Source organism: Anoplopoma fimbria, chromosome 8, assembly GCF_027596085.1.
Source record: "Anoplopoma fimbria isolate UVic2021 breed Golden Eagle Sablefish chromosome 8, Afim_UVic_2022, whole genome shotgun sequence".
Classification (NCBI taxonomy): domain Eukaryota; kingdom Metazoa; phylum Chordata; class Actinopteri; order Perciformes; family Anoplopomatidae; genus Anoplopoma; species Anoplopoma fimbria.
The window spans coordinates 21,161,829-21,177,542 of NC_072456.1; the positions used below are offsets into that span (position 1 = coordinate 21,161,829).

The 15,714-nt window shown below is 39.6% G+C and overlaps 2 protein-coding genes across 3 annotated transcripts; both read right to left on the reverse strand.

The window, feature by feature from the left end:
• Positions 1-289: 289 nt before the first annotated feature.
• Positions 290-5,518, reverse strand: mknk1 (MAPK interacting serine/threonine kinase 1). Of its 2 annotated transcripts, XM_054602507.1 has the most exons (14): positions 5,427-5,518; positions 4,848-4,910; positions 4,247-4,349; positions 4,024-4,122; positions 3,846-3,943; positions 3,492-3,571; positions 3,329-3,402; positions 3,116-3,220; positions 2,913-2,968; positions 2,718-2,813; positions 2,409-2,603; positions 1,533-1,697; positions 1,371-1,414; positions 290-1,194 (listed from the first exon to the last, which is right to left on the reverse strand). In XM_054602507.1, exons 2-14 carry the CDS (start codon positions 4,899-4,901, stop codon positions 975-977), a joined length of 1,389 nt encoding a protein of 462 aa, XP_054458482.1. In that variant the 5' UTR covers positions 4,902-4,910; positions 5,427-5,518; the 3' UTR covers positions 290-974. The 2 variants fall into 2 exon arrangements, with proteins under 2 accessions (XP_054458482.1, XP_054458481.1); XM_054602506.1 differs by having other exon boundaries at positions 2,913-3,220.
• Positions 5,519-6,739: 1,221 nt separating this feature from the next.
• On the reverse strand, positions 6,740-11,982 carry mob3c (MOB kinase activator 3C). Its single transcript, XM_054602843.1, has 4 exons — positions 11,766-11,982; positions 9,135-9,744; positions 7,993-8,195; positions 6,740-7,178 (listed from the first exon to the last, which is right to left on the reverse strand). The coding sequence occupies exons 2-4, from the start codon at positions 9,550-9,552 to the stop codon at positions 7,149-7,151; spliced, it is 651 nt and encodes a 216-aa protein (XP_054458818.1). The 5' UTR covers positions 9,553-9,744; positions 11,766-11,982; the 3' UTR covers positions 6,740-7,148.
• Between the last annotated feature and the right edge of the window lie 3,732 nt (positions 11,983-15,714).

Sequence of the window (15,714 nt, forward strand, 5' to 3'; positions counted from 1 at the left end):
TGACTCTAATGAGGATTAAATGGTTGTTAAAACCCCTTAAAGATAAACATCAATGTAGGTGCTGATTTTCACATAAGACCAAACTGATTATTAACGATACAAGATTCTCACCTTCAGATAAATTAAATCAGTGGCTTATCTTAAAGTACATCAGTGCTACAGGTAGCTTGTGTTGAAGTGAAAGCTAGTAATGAAAAATCCATTTGATCGAAGGGTCTTCTCAAACTTTCAACGTCCATTCACGTTCCTGCACTTTCTGTAAGTTCTCCGTAGCCTCGACAGGAATGACTTTTAAATGGGGGGGGTTAAAATGGAAAAAAGCCCATTTTCGGTGACCGACAGTCTCCTCTAAGTGTAGTTAGTTTTCAACCACATACATCCACACACAAACCATTAACACTGACAAGCTTGAAAAAGCAAAATAAAAGAGAACTCATCCCTTTTCCTCCTGAGACTAAGAGGCCGTAAGCAGCATTTAAATAAAATATTAACCAATTCACAGTAGGACAACAAGAAAAATAAATTCTATCAATATTAGATAATATTGCATTAGAACAGTAACAGCTGTAAAATTGTGCTGAACCCACGTACTGCTGAGTTAATAATGATATGTTCCGATACTGGCATTAAGAGCGGGTTCTACTATACTGTGGTCATTCTAAAATTCAATAAACACTGAATAGAAAATAAATATCTCTGTTAATACTAATTGCAACAGTAAAGCCAAAGCTGTTCTTCCCGATAAGTTTTCAATAAGGAAGTGGTAAAAAAAAAATTAAAAAAAACATCCCCTTAGTGCTCAAACTCTAGGTGATAAGATTACTGGCCATGGGAAAGAGCTTCAACACCAAGAACAGTAGCTGTGTTGCTGATCCTAAAAGGCTCCTGGTGAAAACAAAAACAAAAACAAAAACAACAACACGCAAGGAGCAGGTAGAGGCTTAAATCACAATGAGGGGACTCGTACTGGCCCTTCAGGCTGTGAGGTCGTCGGACGCGGGTGCAAAGTCCCCGGTGCGAAGGGCGTTGGTCTGCGCCCGTCTGCGGGCCAGTCTGGAGTTGGAAGGAGGAGAAAGCCTCATGGAGCAAACGGTGGCTCCGACGTCCTCCTGCTGCTCGTCGTGCTGAGATAGCTGCCGGTTGAAGGCGATGGCTTCTGCTGCAAACTGGCTCAGGTCTTTGGTGCTGCTGTTCCTGGAAGGAGAGAGGAGGCAGAAAAAGGATATTTGAGAAGGCTGAATGTTTTTAGCTACACCTTATACACACACAGTCTAATACTTGAATCTTAATTTACTTCTTATGTAAAGCATTTCAAAATCAATACAATTTAGTTTGAAACACCTTATAAACTTAATAAAAACATTTCTTACCTCTGTAGAACATGAGGAGTTGGAAGACCTCTCTCTGGAGCGTTCTGCAAAATATATAAAAAGAATAAATGACTTGAAATCACAGCTAAATACAATAAAAATAGCAGTTGTGATACTCTGGTCGTTCATGACAGATGTATCAGCAGATGTAATGACACCCACCCCCTGCACCCAAGGGTGCTTGAGGACCTGTGCAGCACTGAGCCGCAGAGTTGCGTCCCGGACCAGCAGCTTGGAGATGAGATCCTTGGCCCCCTCTGTGATGCGATCCCAGTCCTTGTCGGGAAATTCATACTGGCCCTGCTGGATGCTCTCAAACAGGTGACTCTGTGGAGAGAAAATGACACAACATCCTGTAAAATTGTATTTGTAGTGAAGTAGGATGGAAACATTCTTCAAGCTGAAGCCCAAGGGTGCCTGAATGCAAGTCTGGTGGTGACTCAATGCTGCTGAGGGATTTAATATTAAACCCCTGACTGAGAAAATAAATCAGGGGACAACATAAAAAAAACATTTCACATCCAGAACTACAGATGCAGTCACATGTAAATCAAGCTATAAAGTCACACAGTATTTCTAACTGAAATCAGATATGGCTAAACTAAGAGGCACATCTTCTATGATTACTGCTGAGCAACACAACCTGGCTGTAGCAGGCAAGCTTTATTTATAGCGGATATTCTATCTTGGTAATACCTTTAACATATGCATACTATATAACTGCAACGCCATGCCAATAACAAGTTCCTAGAGTCCAAGGGGACATTAAAATGTCTTGTTTTGTCTAACCAACAGTCCAAAACCCATATATATTCAGTTTCCGATCATAAAAGACTACATGGGGCCAGCATATTTAATCAGGAGTGCCTGTCCTAAACCCCCTCCCCCCGCACCTTTAAGACGTTACGACTGTAACTTTCCGAAACCGACAATCTGTCATTCACACCCACTGTGTGGAAGTAAACACGTACAAGGGTGTCAGGTGAGATGGACACTGAGCAAAACACAGAGGCTGATTGGGCGAAAAAAACAACATACCTGGCAGGTTCTGCAGGTTTCTCCCCGGTCCCAGCCACAGTCGGTGCCACAGTGGCCTGTGAAGGGGGGGCTGCCGCTCAGCAGGATGTAGAGGATGACCCCGAGACTCCAAAGGTCACAGCGTTTGTCGTAGAAAGAGGCCTCGTCAGTGAACACCTCCACTACTTCTGGAGCCATGTACTCTGCTGAGCCACACTAAGAGAAATAAAAAAAAAAAAAACACACATAAGAGTCTCGTAACTGTTTTTCCATTAGATTGGTTCAGTTTGTTTGTGTGTGTGCGCTCTGAATTCAAAACTAGACGGTTACCGGTGTGGTGAGCTCTGGAGTCGTTATGGGTGTACAGGCACTGCTGAGCTTCACTCCACTTCCCAAGTCGAAATCACAGATCTTTACTGGGGACACCTGAGTAGAAAGATGGAGGAAAAGCATTATACTTTTATACTCTATACCTCTAGGAAAAACTAATGTCCTTCATCTCCCTGTCCTTTAAAAGTAACTTACGTGATCAGTGTATTCACAAAGGATGTTTTCCAGCTTAAGGTCTCTATGGGCAATGCCTGTAGAAAAGAACAGCCACCATGAGCAAAATGAAAAAAAATATATAGAATATATATATATATAAATAGAATATATATATATATATATATAATCCACAGCTATCCTCTTTGGACTTTCATAGCATAGCTGTCTGGTTGTTGACCTACCTTTAGTGTGTAGGAAGTCCAGAGCTTGGGCAATGTCCCGGACCACCTTACTGGCCTCCAGCTCGTCAAAGTACTTCCTGTTCTGGATGTGTGTAAGAATGGAGCCTGAAAGAAGAGAAGATAATTGTTGTAGCAATCTGCATGTTTATAAAGAGAAAAAAAAATATATATGTGTAAGCAGATTTAATTGTTAAGCTATTTATTTTTACTTACCACCACGAAGCTTTTCAAATACCAAATAAAAGCAGGAGCTGTCTTCAAAGAACTGGATCAATTCCAAAATGTTGCTGGATAAAGATATTACAAAATATTGATTAGAATCTGTTTTGTGCTATTTTTTATTGAGTTTAAAAGATGTCTTAAAAAATACACTCACTTGTTTCCTTGACACTGGTAGAGAGTTTCCACTTCTCGAAAGACTCTGCTGCGGCTGTGCCCTGCACTCTTTTCTACGATCTTTGTAAAAACAAAACAAAAAACATATTAAACACATAAAACGTATAAAGATTCTAAGCATTTATGCAAACACTTGCATGATTTACTTCAAGTAAGCCATTAAAGTTGATCCAAAACTATTTCCACAACTTTCTGTGTCAAGGTTGTCAATCAGTTACATTTAAACATAATAAAGCACAAGTTTGTTTAAAAAGCCTCCAACAAGCTTTCTTAGCATTTTCTTAATCATAATAACAAATGTCTTACTCTGTTACCTAAAAATGTCCTTACTCACCTTCACAGCAAACTCCTGTCCATTCTGCAGACTTATGCATCCTTGAACTTTAGCATAAGCCCCTTGACCCAGCACCTCATCTGTCAGTTTGTAGAGATCTGAAGAAAGAATGGCATTATGGGACTGCAATACATATTTGGGGATTTCTGAAATCTCGCAATAATATCAGCTTCAATACCATCAAAAGTGCCTGTGGAGCTGTCCGTTGCTCTGGTTCTTTTCTTCTTCTTTCTTTTTGCTGCATCGGGGATGTTCACTGGCTGGCTTTTCTCGATTTCTGCAGCAACACAAAAGAACCCATTTGCTTATAAAAACAGTACAGAGTTTGCCAGAGTGTCACTGTATGCACCGAAAGTTTCAGTAGCTCCCGAGCTGTTTGTGAATCATAAGAGCTGTTGTACCTGCTGGGCCTTGGGAAAGGCGCTGCCTCTCCTCTGAAGCGACCCCGTTCTCCTGAGTTCCCCCACAACTCTGCCCCACTTGGCCCAAAGCCAGGGAGTTACCCTGTAACAGAGCGAAGGAGGCCACATGGGAGGGGGGGGGAGGGAAAGTGCGAGAGTATCCAGAGTGAGTTCAGGTGATGGTACAGTAGAGAACGCACGAGAGGGAATACATTATTCTCTCACTTTGTTCTCAATCTGAAAAAAGGAAATTTTGCAGGAAATGGCCCAGACTAGTTACACAGATATGTAAATACTACTACAACACAGCTTATCTTATCTTCCCCTTTGGCAACCTGACAAAACAGTGGACTGATGGAAATTCAGGAAATAACATATGAGGAATTACCTCACCCTGGATATTACCAGAAGCATTTACCCAAGCTGACACTGACAGTGTGTGTGACTCATGGAAAATGATGAAACTTCTACATGTCTGTATAGATAGCCTTGACAGTCTGTGGACTACATCCTGGCCGCCTGCTCTTATCTCACCTTATCTAACACGTTTCGGGAAGTTAAAGGGGTTTGAAATCGACAGTAATTAGAGAACAGATCTTACCTGGAGAGAGTGCTGGATGGTTTGCAACTCAGTCACCATGCTGTGCCTCACCATATCTGCCAACTGAGAGAAAAGTCACATTATGAATACTGCATCAGCAGACACACACATATACATTACATTACATTACAGTCATATACACTATGACAAGCTATTTAGGGTAAAAGGAAATAGAGCAAATGAAAAAGCAAAAAGCACACTGATCCTATCTCAGTTACAGGACGTGTACCAAACAGTTTCCTCTTTTCTTTCACTCTCTTGTGTCACATTTTCTTGGTTATTGAGTGACAGAATAAGGTTAATATCTGTTCAGGTGGTTTAGCTTTTATCCTTTTTTGACAAGTCAAATGTAACTTATGCATTGAACCTGCTTTATCCAGCTCAAAGTGATCGTAGATGCATGTTTAGCTCACTGGTGATGTAACGAAACTCGGTGTTATTGTCCTTAGCCGCAGCTAGCTAGCAAAGATCCCTATAGCTAGCTTGACCTACCAGCATCTATTCACGTGTTTGGAGTAGTTTAGCATTTAAAACATAACATAAAGAAAACATAAATAAGGTAAATAAACTCTCTCTTACCTGGACTCTTGTGTCCAAATGGTCCAAACCAGCCACGTCCCCTCTGTCAGAGCCTCTCACAGCTGATGTAAGCACCCATCGCTAGCTGAAACTACAGCCGGTGACGCGCAGGGCGGGAAATGCACATCAACAGACGTTTGCCCCGCCCCCTTTTCGGCAAACCCCCTTCTCCCATTGGTCGAGAATATGGATCCCGCTGCTACGTCATCTAGAGTCACTCCCAGCCACACCCCGCTCCACGTAGAGGGGATTTTCTTGTCCATGATGATGCGGTTTATTTTGAGATGCACAGGTTTGGCAGGTCAGCATCTTTTATAAGACTAAGTATAGCTCACGGAACATACCTACAATGTTAAATCATTAATATGTTTTGTCCTTGACTTTATTTATCATTAACACTTTTTTGTTTAAACTTGACTTTATTTTTCATTAACACTTTTGTTTAAACTTGACTTTATTTATCATTAACACCTTTGTTTATCCTTGACTTTTTTTTATCCTTGACTTTATTTATCTTTTTGTTTATCCTTGACTTTATTTATTTAACACTTTTTTGTTTATCCTTGACTTTATTTTTCATTAACACTTTTTTGTTTAAACTTGACTTTATTTATCATTAACACTTTTTTGTTTATCCTTGACTTTATTTATCATTAACACTTTTTTGTTTTTGTTTATTTATCATTAACACTTTTTTGACTTTTATTTTTCATTAACACTTTTTTGTTTTTTGACTTTATTTTTACTTGACTTTATTTTTCATTTTTTTGTTTAACCTTGACTTTATTTATCATTAACACTTTTTTGTTTATCCTTGACTTTATTTATCATTAACACTTTTTTGTTTAAACTTGACTTTATTTTTCATTAACACTTTTTTGTTTATCCTTGACTTTATTTATCATTAACACTTTTTTGTTTACCCTTGACTTTATTTATCATTAACACTTTTTTGTTTTTTTGTTTATCATTAACACTTTTATCATTAACACTTTTTTTTACTTTATTTTATCTTTTTTGTTTATTACTTTATTTATCATTAATACTTTTTGTTTACTTTATTTATCATTAATACTTTTTTGTTTACCCTTGACTTTATTTATCTGGTGAAATCTTCATCTGTGTTGGTTTTGGCCTGAAACTAAAGGCCTGATGAAGACCAAACCTCTAAAGCAAATATATGATTAAACAAAATACTCATCTTATTGTCTTTTCAGTTCCGTGATAAAGTTTTGACTTTGATCATGTAAACATTACAAATGTTATTGCACATATTTTTTTTGCAGTGCAAAAACACATTTGCAAAAATATTTGTAGACTGCATTTTTATGTTCAAACTGTAAAAAAAAAAAAAAACATTTACAAGAATATAAACTTTCATTCAACAAAAAACAACTTTACACTGTATATAAAAAGGTCAAACATACATGCACAGAAGGAAAGGAAAAGCACAAGTACAGGAGGATGTATTATAATCCAACACAAAGTCCTATAATGATGGCACCAAGCACCACTTCACTGTAAGTAAAACACCTCTGTGAAGGCACTGCGACCATCTGAAGAAATGTGGCAAGTTAGCGGGCCTTCCCAGTCATGCTTAGAAAACCACTCATACAACTTGATGTAGTATTGTTCTTTGTTTTGAGTGTTTTGAAGACGATGACTTCTCATGGGGCTCAGATAACGTCAAAATGTAAACTCCTTTTGTCCATGTGGTTTTGTTTAATTGCAAATCTTCTCTGTCATCTCTTTCTGTAGGAAAAGAAAACAAAGGATTTTTTTAACGCATTAAAAATCACATTGTAAAAGGAGATGAATGATTGTTATGATGCGGTATCTACACTTTATATATGAAGATCATTATTTCTTATTGTGAGAAATAAAGTTCCCAAAGACCAACAACAAAAATAATTGCCTTGGAAACTAAAGGTGGAACAATAAAACAATGTCTGTTTAGAAGACTGTTTAGAAGACGGAGTGTTGACATAAATGTCTCATCCCCGTTTCACTTTATGACGGAGGATCACACGGCCCAGGCTTCATAATGATGATAACTGAAGCTTTTTTATTGACGCTCTGAGGACCATCCTCCATCTGCTCATATGTGCTGGAGGTCTACAACTACACAAACTCTGCCTCATTACATGACTGCACAAAGTCAGCAACTTCTCCTTCGAGAGTTGTTGCTGTAAACCGAACCATTTTCTTTAAAGCAGTTAACGAGTTTATTTCATAATGGAGAATAGGGGGAAAAAGTGAATAGTGGTCCCATTCCTGTTGTCAAATGTAAAAGGATCTTAGGGAGAACATGTAGTCTGTTAGAAGATAAAAATTGCTGTTATTTTCTTTGTGCATTAGCCGGGAAAACACACTGGCATGAGGAAAAAACTCAACCTCACCAAGCATGCTCCACATCAAGGTTATAGATGGCAGTATGGCTGATGTTTTTTCTGCAAGACTGACAGTGATACTGACAACCCCTCCTAACACAAAACATCCATTTGATCCTCTTTCTCCTGCTCCCTGTCGTCACCCTCACACATTTGAGGTCGAGCTATTATCTCACCAGGGGCTCCAGTTCCGAGTGATCGATGAGGTGGAACTCCGAGATGAAGTAGTAGTAGTGCTTGTAGCAGGTATTGATGTGGGCCTCTGCACCCATGCTGCAGATACTGTCAAAGTGATGGATGTAAACGTGCACAAACACCCGGAAGAGGCGGCTCAGGATCTTCTTGCACACCTGCTGGAAGTTCTTGGGGAAAGGTACACCTAGTGTGAAGAAAGGAGAAACGTGTTACAGACATTAATAGACTTCCACCTGAGGAGTAGTCAGATTACATCTGAGACATAAATGTAATATTTTCATGTAATTGAAACCCATAATTGAATAGATGTAATATTCTGTAAGTAATGATTTCTCCTCAACAGCATCAATCGTTGAGTGCTAGTTAGTGTCTTTAGGAAATCTGATTTCCATGGGCACAGCCTCTTTTCAGGTACTAGGTTGATTAAAGAGGACATAAAGAAGAGAAAAAAGGACCTTTAACTTAATACTCTCATGCACCTTTTTCAAAAAATGTTTAACAACACATTTTTCAGTCGTATGAGGCCTCTGTTAACCTAAGAAATGCGTTAATGATTTGTGTCAAAGAGAACAGATAAAGTACTCCTGTAGCTGAAATGTTCCCTTCGTAGCTGTATGCTCACAATATCCTTCAATTTTCTGTCTCTATTTATTCTTGCTCAGGGCCATGGAAGATGAGCACACACTGGGTAAAAAGGAGGGAAACACCCAGTAAAAACTGGCTTACAAATAGGCAAAAACCCAATTTTGAGGTCAATTTTGAGTTTTCAATTCACCTGACCTGCATGTCTATGGTCTGTAGAGAGAAAGCAGAGCTCTCAGAGGAAAAGACCCCCCGATTCTCTCCTCTAATAAATGTTGATTGTCAAATCTGCTGCTGGGATAAAATACCACCACAATCAACCGTCCGGTCTCCTCTAAATGTCAACCTCATTGTTTAATTAACCCCTGCTTGAACTTTATCATCCCATTTGAGATGTTAATGAAGGGCGAACAGCTCTGCACTCCAGGCCGACACTTCAGCGCCGATGCAGCACGACGTCAGTGCAGGCGGCCATCAATCAGACATTAGGCTTCACACTCAATAACAGTCTGACGCTTTCATTCGTGAACTCCTCACACACCTACTCTGGTGGGGAAGATGTGCTCGTTATTGATGAGCGACTCGATCCAGTCCATCAGCAGGTTCATGTACTTGAGAGCGGGCAGCTTGGTGGGTTTCTTGTAGTCGTCGCCGTCCTGCCACCTGTACTCGTACCTCAGCCCCCCGGACATGATGGGACACGTGCGCTCGGAGCAGTACTCGCTCACCGTGCCGTAGATCAAGTTGATCCTGTTAAAAAAATCCACCACGTGAACGGCGATCCAGTCGTTGATGTTCTCGCCCTCCGGCAGCTGAACCACTTTCCTCAGGTCCAAGCCGGACTTGAGCGAGGCCTGGGCCTTCTTGTAGAGTTCAAAGCGCTGGGTGCCCGGTTCAAAGCGCTTCCTCGGCCTGAATGTTTTGTCTTTGCTGAAGACTTGTCCAAGACACAACGCCATTGACTCGGCCGATTCCCCACTGTGATAAGGTGGAGGATAAGCTCTCCAGAATAATAATATGTTTTGAGTTCGATAAAGCGTGACCTTCCTGAGAGACAGCACTGGTTTCAGCTCGGAAATCAGGTCAAAGGGGGTCAGCGTCTGTCGTGTAAAGATTGCAGGAAGCGCTTGTTTTCAGATGGTGGGACGTTTCTGTGAAGAAGAAGAACAACAAGAGAAGTCAGAGGCTCATTCCTCTCCTGTCAATCAACTGCTTCAAGCCAGAATGAACAAAAATTCCAAAGGCAACATCAAAGGTATACCTACAAAGTCAGGATCTAGATCATTAAACTCATGTAGGCCAAAGTATGTAAGACTGTATCACTCCAGACTAACACACTATAGTGAGTTCACCCAAAATGAGCCAATATTGCTGCCTTGTGTGACCAAGATGACCTTTTCACAAGATCTTCAGTGGCACACACTGATAAAAATAGCAATAGTTTCAGTCGGTTGTCGCAAAGCTCAGGCCACTTAAGTCAAGCATAAGTTATAAAATAAATGAAATGCTGCGTCTCACTCAGAACTTTGGATGATATGAGAGCAAAACTTTAAGTTTGGTTTAAAAACTCATTTCTGGGAAATTAGTATTTGGGTATGACACAGAAACAATACATTATTGACAAATTATCTTTTTATGATAGCTATTTTAAATTTTTTATTTAACCCATTTTTAACCACGTGACCCAGTAAAATCAACTTTCCTGTTTTAACAAGGACGACCTGGCCAAGAAAGCAGCACAATTAAACACAACAACTAAAACCGCAAGAAAAACAAAGCATAAATATATTAAAGAGTCAAAATGTAAAAACATCTATATAGACGCACAGTGACGGGTACCAACCGATTCATTCATCATTTTACTTATGAGAGATTATACAGGAGGCAGATAGACCAGTTTCAGTTTCAAGTCTTTAATTTCCAGTTTAGTTCGTGCACTTGGAACAGACAACAACACAATATATCTTTTGATATCAGAGTAAATCTACGGTAAGCTTTCTGTGCATCACAGAGCTATTAACCATCTGGCAGATAATACACACTGATCATGAGCATGCCCTCACTGAACTGTTATGTGATCCAAAGCCTTCATTGTTATGATAATAAAAGATAATGTCCGCACTTGAAAATGAACCACACACTGTAGGTTATTATTGGAAAATGAAGTGGGCAGTTTGTGAGGAATAAAATCTAGGTACGTCACATAATTGAAAGGGTTACATTTCATTGTGTCACACTCTCCTGAGTGTTGTGTGTTTCCATCCAGCAATTTGGAAGACTGTAGCATTCGCTGCTCCCACAGATTTGACACTGCAGTCACATTCAAGTGACCGTGGTTGCAACATGATACTATATCCGCATTTGTGTCCCATTTTGAACTGCCGGCCTCAACGTTTCCTGTGGTTGTTTCTCTGTGATTGGAATAAGCAGAAGTTTTTTTGTCCCTGCATTATCGTCTGTGCTTACATTATAGACCAAGCACTGATACGGTGGTTTGTTATGAATTTCTGCTGACCTAGTACCTCCTTACAGTAAAAAAAATAGGTTCGGTTCACTCTTATCCTTTTGCAAAAAAAAAAAGGGGATGATTTCAAATGCAAACAGCATGTGATATCTGAGAAGGGTACTTTTTCTTTCCACTAGCTTTCACAGTCTGCATGATCTCAGTTTCAAACTCACCACTGGGTGCGCATGAATACGTGGTCATGAGATAGCTCTTAATGCGGTTCCATAACAAAAGGGCTTTTTGAGGAAGGGTCACAGTTACAGCGTGCCATTCAGCTCTCTATTCAGGGAGACACGGTTTCAGCCAAATATTAAACTTGGACACTCTTTGTACTGAAGCCAGGAATGGTTTAAAGAAAAAGTGACAGCATTTGGGACAGAGGTACTTGTTGTATTGATCACTTTACGACTCCCTGCGTGTCTCAACAGCCGTGGAATGCAGCATGTCTGATCACACACTGTTGGCATACTTTCCTGGTTTTTCTGCAGATTTCCTCTGACAACTGCAGACTAGCAAAAGCCCTCCCAAGACCCAACACATAAATGAGAAAGAAAAGGAAGAGAAAGCGTTGCAAGTCTTGGTTAACCAGAAACAAAGGAAGAGGGAGATCAAAAACAAGAAATAACAGAATCTGGGGGAGAAAAAAAGAAGCTGTCTGCACTGTACCTTTCTGAAATCCTACCGCGGAGGAAAGTGGTGGGAAGTTGTGAGAAGTTCAGGGAGGATTCAGGCGCCGGAGCCCTTTACTTTAAGCTCCCTTTGGAGGACAGATCCAGCTGCTCTGCCCCCCTCTAGCTCCTCTGGATCCGCTCCCTCTCAGCCGGCCAATAACAGACCGAGAGGCTCCAGCTTCACTCAGCAGCACAGACAACACAGTACAGAGAGAAAAAGTTGTTTGGCTTCTCTTCCTGTGGATGATGTCACATCCTGACTTTGCCTTCTGGGCTCTGCCGTCTGCATGTGTGTGTGTGTGTGTGTCAGTGCATGTGTGTATGTGTGTGTGTGTGTGTGTGTGTGTGTGTGTGTGTGTGTGTGTGTGTGTGTGTGTGTGTGTGTGTGTGTGTGTGTGTGTGTGTGTGTGTGTGGAAGACCTATAAATTGAAAGAGTAGAAGGGCTGGAAAAGGCCTTTCTTAAACCCCCACCCAGCCCTCTCTGTTTTCCATTTCTCTCCTTTCTTCTCATCCTGTTGGCAGAGCAGCCGGCCCACTTGTCCCAGCAAAGTCCAGCCCTCTGGTGAAGGTCCTGAGAATGCCGCCACCCCTCCTCTTAGGCCACATATAGGACAGGAGGAGCAGAATGATCCCACAAACATTTCTGGATGTTGATGGCAGTCCAGCCGCTCTTTTTTTCCTTCTTTGTGAAGTCTCAATAACATATCATTTAAATTCTTGGCCTTTTTAAGATATTCTCGTTGAACTCGGAGCTCAAACTTAAATAGAGAAAATGCTAGTCTCCAAATAAAACACTGCATACAAATCATGAACAAACAAGGCATGTTTGACAGGGACTGTCTATTTCACGATGCCCTTGGGGGCCGAGGGTTCTTATGATAGCTGCCCTGACTGTTGCCTTTGTCTCCGAGGTGAATGGGTGCCTCTTAAACTAGGAGGGTGTCTGTTTCTCTGCTGTGTAATGGCACCCGACCTGCAAAGAAGAAGAGACCTACTCTATGTGATAGGAGTCCCTCCAGAAGGGGAATGTTAAACCACTAGGATGAGATAAAGTCTCATTCACACAGGTTTAGCTTTATGTCATTATTTACATTTTCTTAATTATGGAGCAACAAGATAAAAAGCCAGCAGTGCAGACAACTAGAGTTAGATTAGTGATGACCGTTGTGTTCCTTACCAGGATTAACATTTTGTAACAGTGTTCAGTGTGTGTCATGATCTAAACAGGTGAAATTAGATTTTATTGTTTCCTTTATCTCAAAACGCTTGATGCTGCTGCATTGGAGGAATTCTGACCCTCGTCCCACAGCCATTGGATTCCAGATGCATTGGTATAGGTGGTAAGAAAATCAAAAGTATTATTTGTTGCTAAATTTAATTGCATTTGTTTTCCTTTATTTTTGGAAAAGTTATACACGACTATATATGGAGCCAAACATAGGATACTTAACCTGAGACCAAACGCATGATTATGATATAATTTGTATAATTTATATTAGGGATGCACCAATACTGATATCGGGCCATTACTGACTCAAATAGCTGGTATTGTGGCAAAGTGTCTATGCAATCAAATGCTGTGTTTATATACTTTGAACATTATATACTGGTATTTAAATTCATGTTCAATTGACCAATTTGTTGAGCTGTAATTTGTGTTAATTTTTAAGATTTGTGATGGTGTACAATGTATTATTCTTATGATAAATAACAATTCAGGGGATTTATTATTATATATACTTTGTATTTATTTCTCACATTTTGTTTTACAAAGTTAGGAAAACAATATTGAAGGTATCGATACGATACATAAAGCCCAGGTATCGTATCGATATTGGGCTTATATTTCTTTATATATATAAGTACAGTAAATATGTAAATGTTTTTGTATATTTTGTTGAGTTTCTTATCAATTTAATTCTGCATCCCCACCTTTATACTATTCATTAATTACTGGACTCTTAAATAAAAAAGGGATATGGACTCAAGAGTATATAGCCATAACTTGCATTGACACAATATATCCACTTGGAGTCACTATGACTATAACTATGAGTTTTATAACACTTTCTATATTCAGGGTTATCAGTGAGGAATACCTTTGTTTTCAGACAAGCAGGTGGTTTTGGTTTAAAATGCTGATTGAATATTGTTTAATGCTTATCAATTTGGCATATATGTTTGTATACTGCACAATATATAAAGAAAGTAACCTAAGTATAAGTGGAAGTTTTGGATTAGTATACCAAACCCAATTCAAAAGGAGTAGAATCCCTGTTCCCGGTCTTTAACTTTGATATACAATTAAGTGTGATATAAACAAAATATCTGACTTATACATAGTGCAAGTAGGATTTTACAAAATCTCCCCAGAGTGAAGACATACACAGGAAATGCATGACAGAGCAGACCTCCTGTTGCCCTCTGCTCTACTTGTTTTTGTCATCCCCCAGAAATGTGACAGAGGAGGAAGTGAGATCTTCAGGCCTTCCTTCAGCTTTGATCATCACTCAGCACTCACTGTCATTATTCACCAAAAACCACGCTGCCTGCCCAAACAAACACAAAGTTTAATGACACAGTTGTAGCTGTAGGTTTTGGGGGAAATTGGTATGCATGTGTATTGAACTATAAATATGTTTTGCTATCATCTGTTCTCAACTAAAAGTAAAATATTTCACCTGAAAGCCTCAGATATTGGAACAGACGGGCTAAAAGCAGCAGGTTGACAGTTGACAACCAAACGTGTGGATGATTTATGATCATGTTAGCACATCTCTGTGTTATCATTATGGGCTCATAGGTAAACGTCACCCATTGATCCATCCATCTCACTTTAATGTTGGATTACTTTAAAAGGGAGACACCCTAGGTGAATATTGACAAAACCATAACTAATAGATATCACCCTGAAGCTTCCCCAGTTACCTAATTATTTTTTTGTAAAATACATTTACTGAAATGTTATGTTAAAATATGCAACCGGGGTATTATCTTATTAAATATATGTCAATATGCATTTATTTCCAGAACAGAAATTCGATCATTTGATAAAGCCAGGTTCACAATTGTTGCTTCATTTCGTTGACGTATTACAGTCACAGGTTTTAACAGAGGGAAAATTTCGATATCTCTTTTTATCAAAACCTTCAGACTATAGTTTGGAATGAAACTGGGAAGTTTGGTGTATGTAGGTGATACTGAAGTTGAGATTTCTGGCTCAGAGTGAGAAAAAAACTAATTTTGAGAAATTGACCTTTAAAGGTGTGGGGCGGCGGTGGTTCGATACCCGGCTTCGGCAGTCGATGTGTCCTTGGGCAAGACACTTAACCCCAAGTTGCTCCCGAAGGCTTGCCATCGGTGTGGACTGGATGTTGCATGAATGTTAGTTAGAGTCTGATGGTGGCACCTTGCATGGTAGCCTGTCATCAGTGTGTGAATGGGTGAATGATATGTAATATACTACTGATTGTAAGTCGCTTTGGATAAAAGCGTCTGCTAAATGACTGTAATGTAAAGATATGTAATGCAAATTGTAATTTGACCATGAAAATCCCTAGTTGATTACTGACATAAAGACAGTAAAGTTTTCTGAAATTATGTTTAAATATGCAAATGAAGCATTATTTAATTAATATATGATATAATTTAGGTAGTAAAATAAACACCTAAATGTGTTTTTACATGTAGTGTCTCACCTCAAGTGACCAGCATTAGATCATCTTTTTTTTTTTTATGTGTTAAGTGACATATACCTGAGCAGACGTAGGTTTACAAAGGGTCAAATGTAAAGCTGCTGGTGTGTGACAGACAGGCACAAGCAGCAGACATCTATCTTTACAAGGGATCAGAATCGGTCATTCATTGACTGAATAATAGTGTTGTATAAATGAGGTTGCCCTGTCATCCTACTGTACTGTACAGTGTACCTTAAGATAAAAGA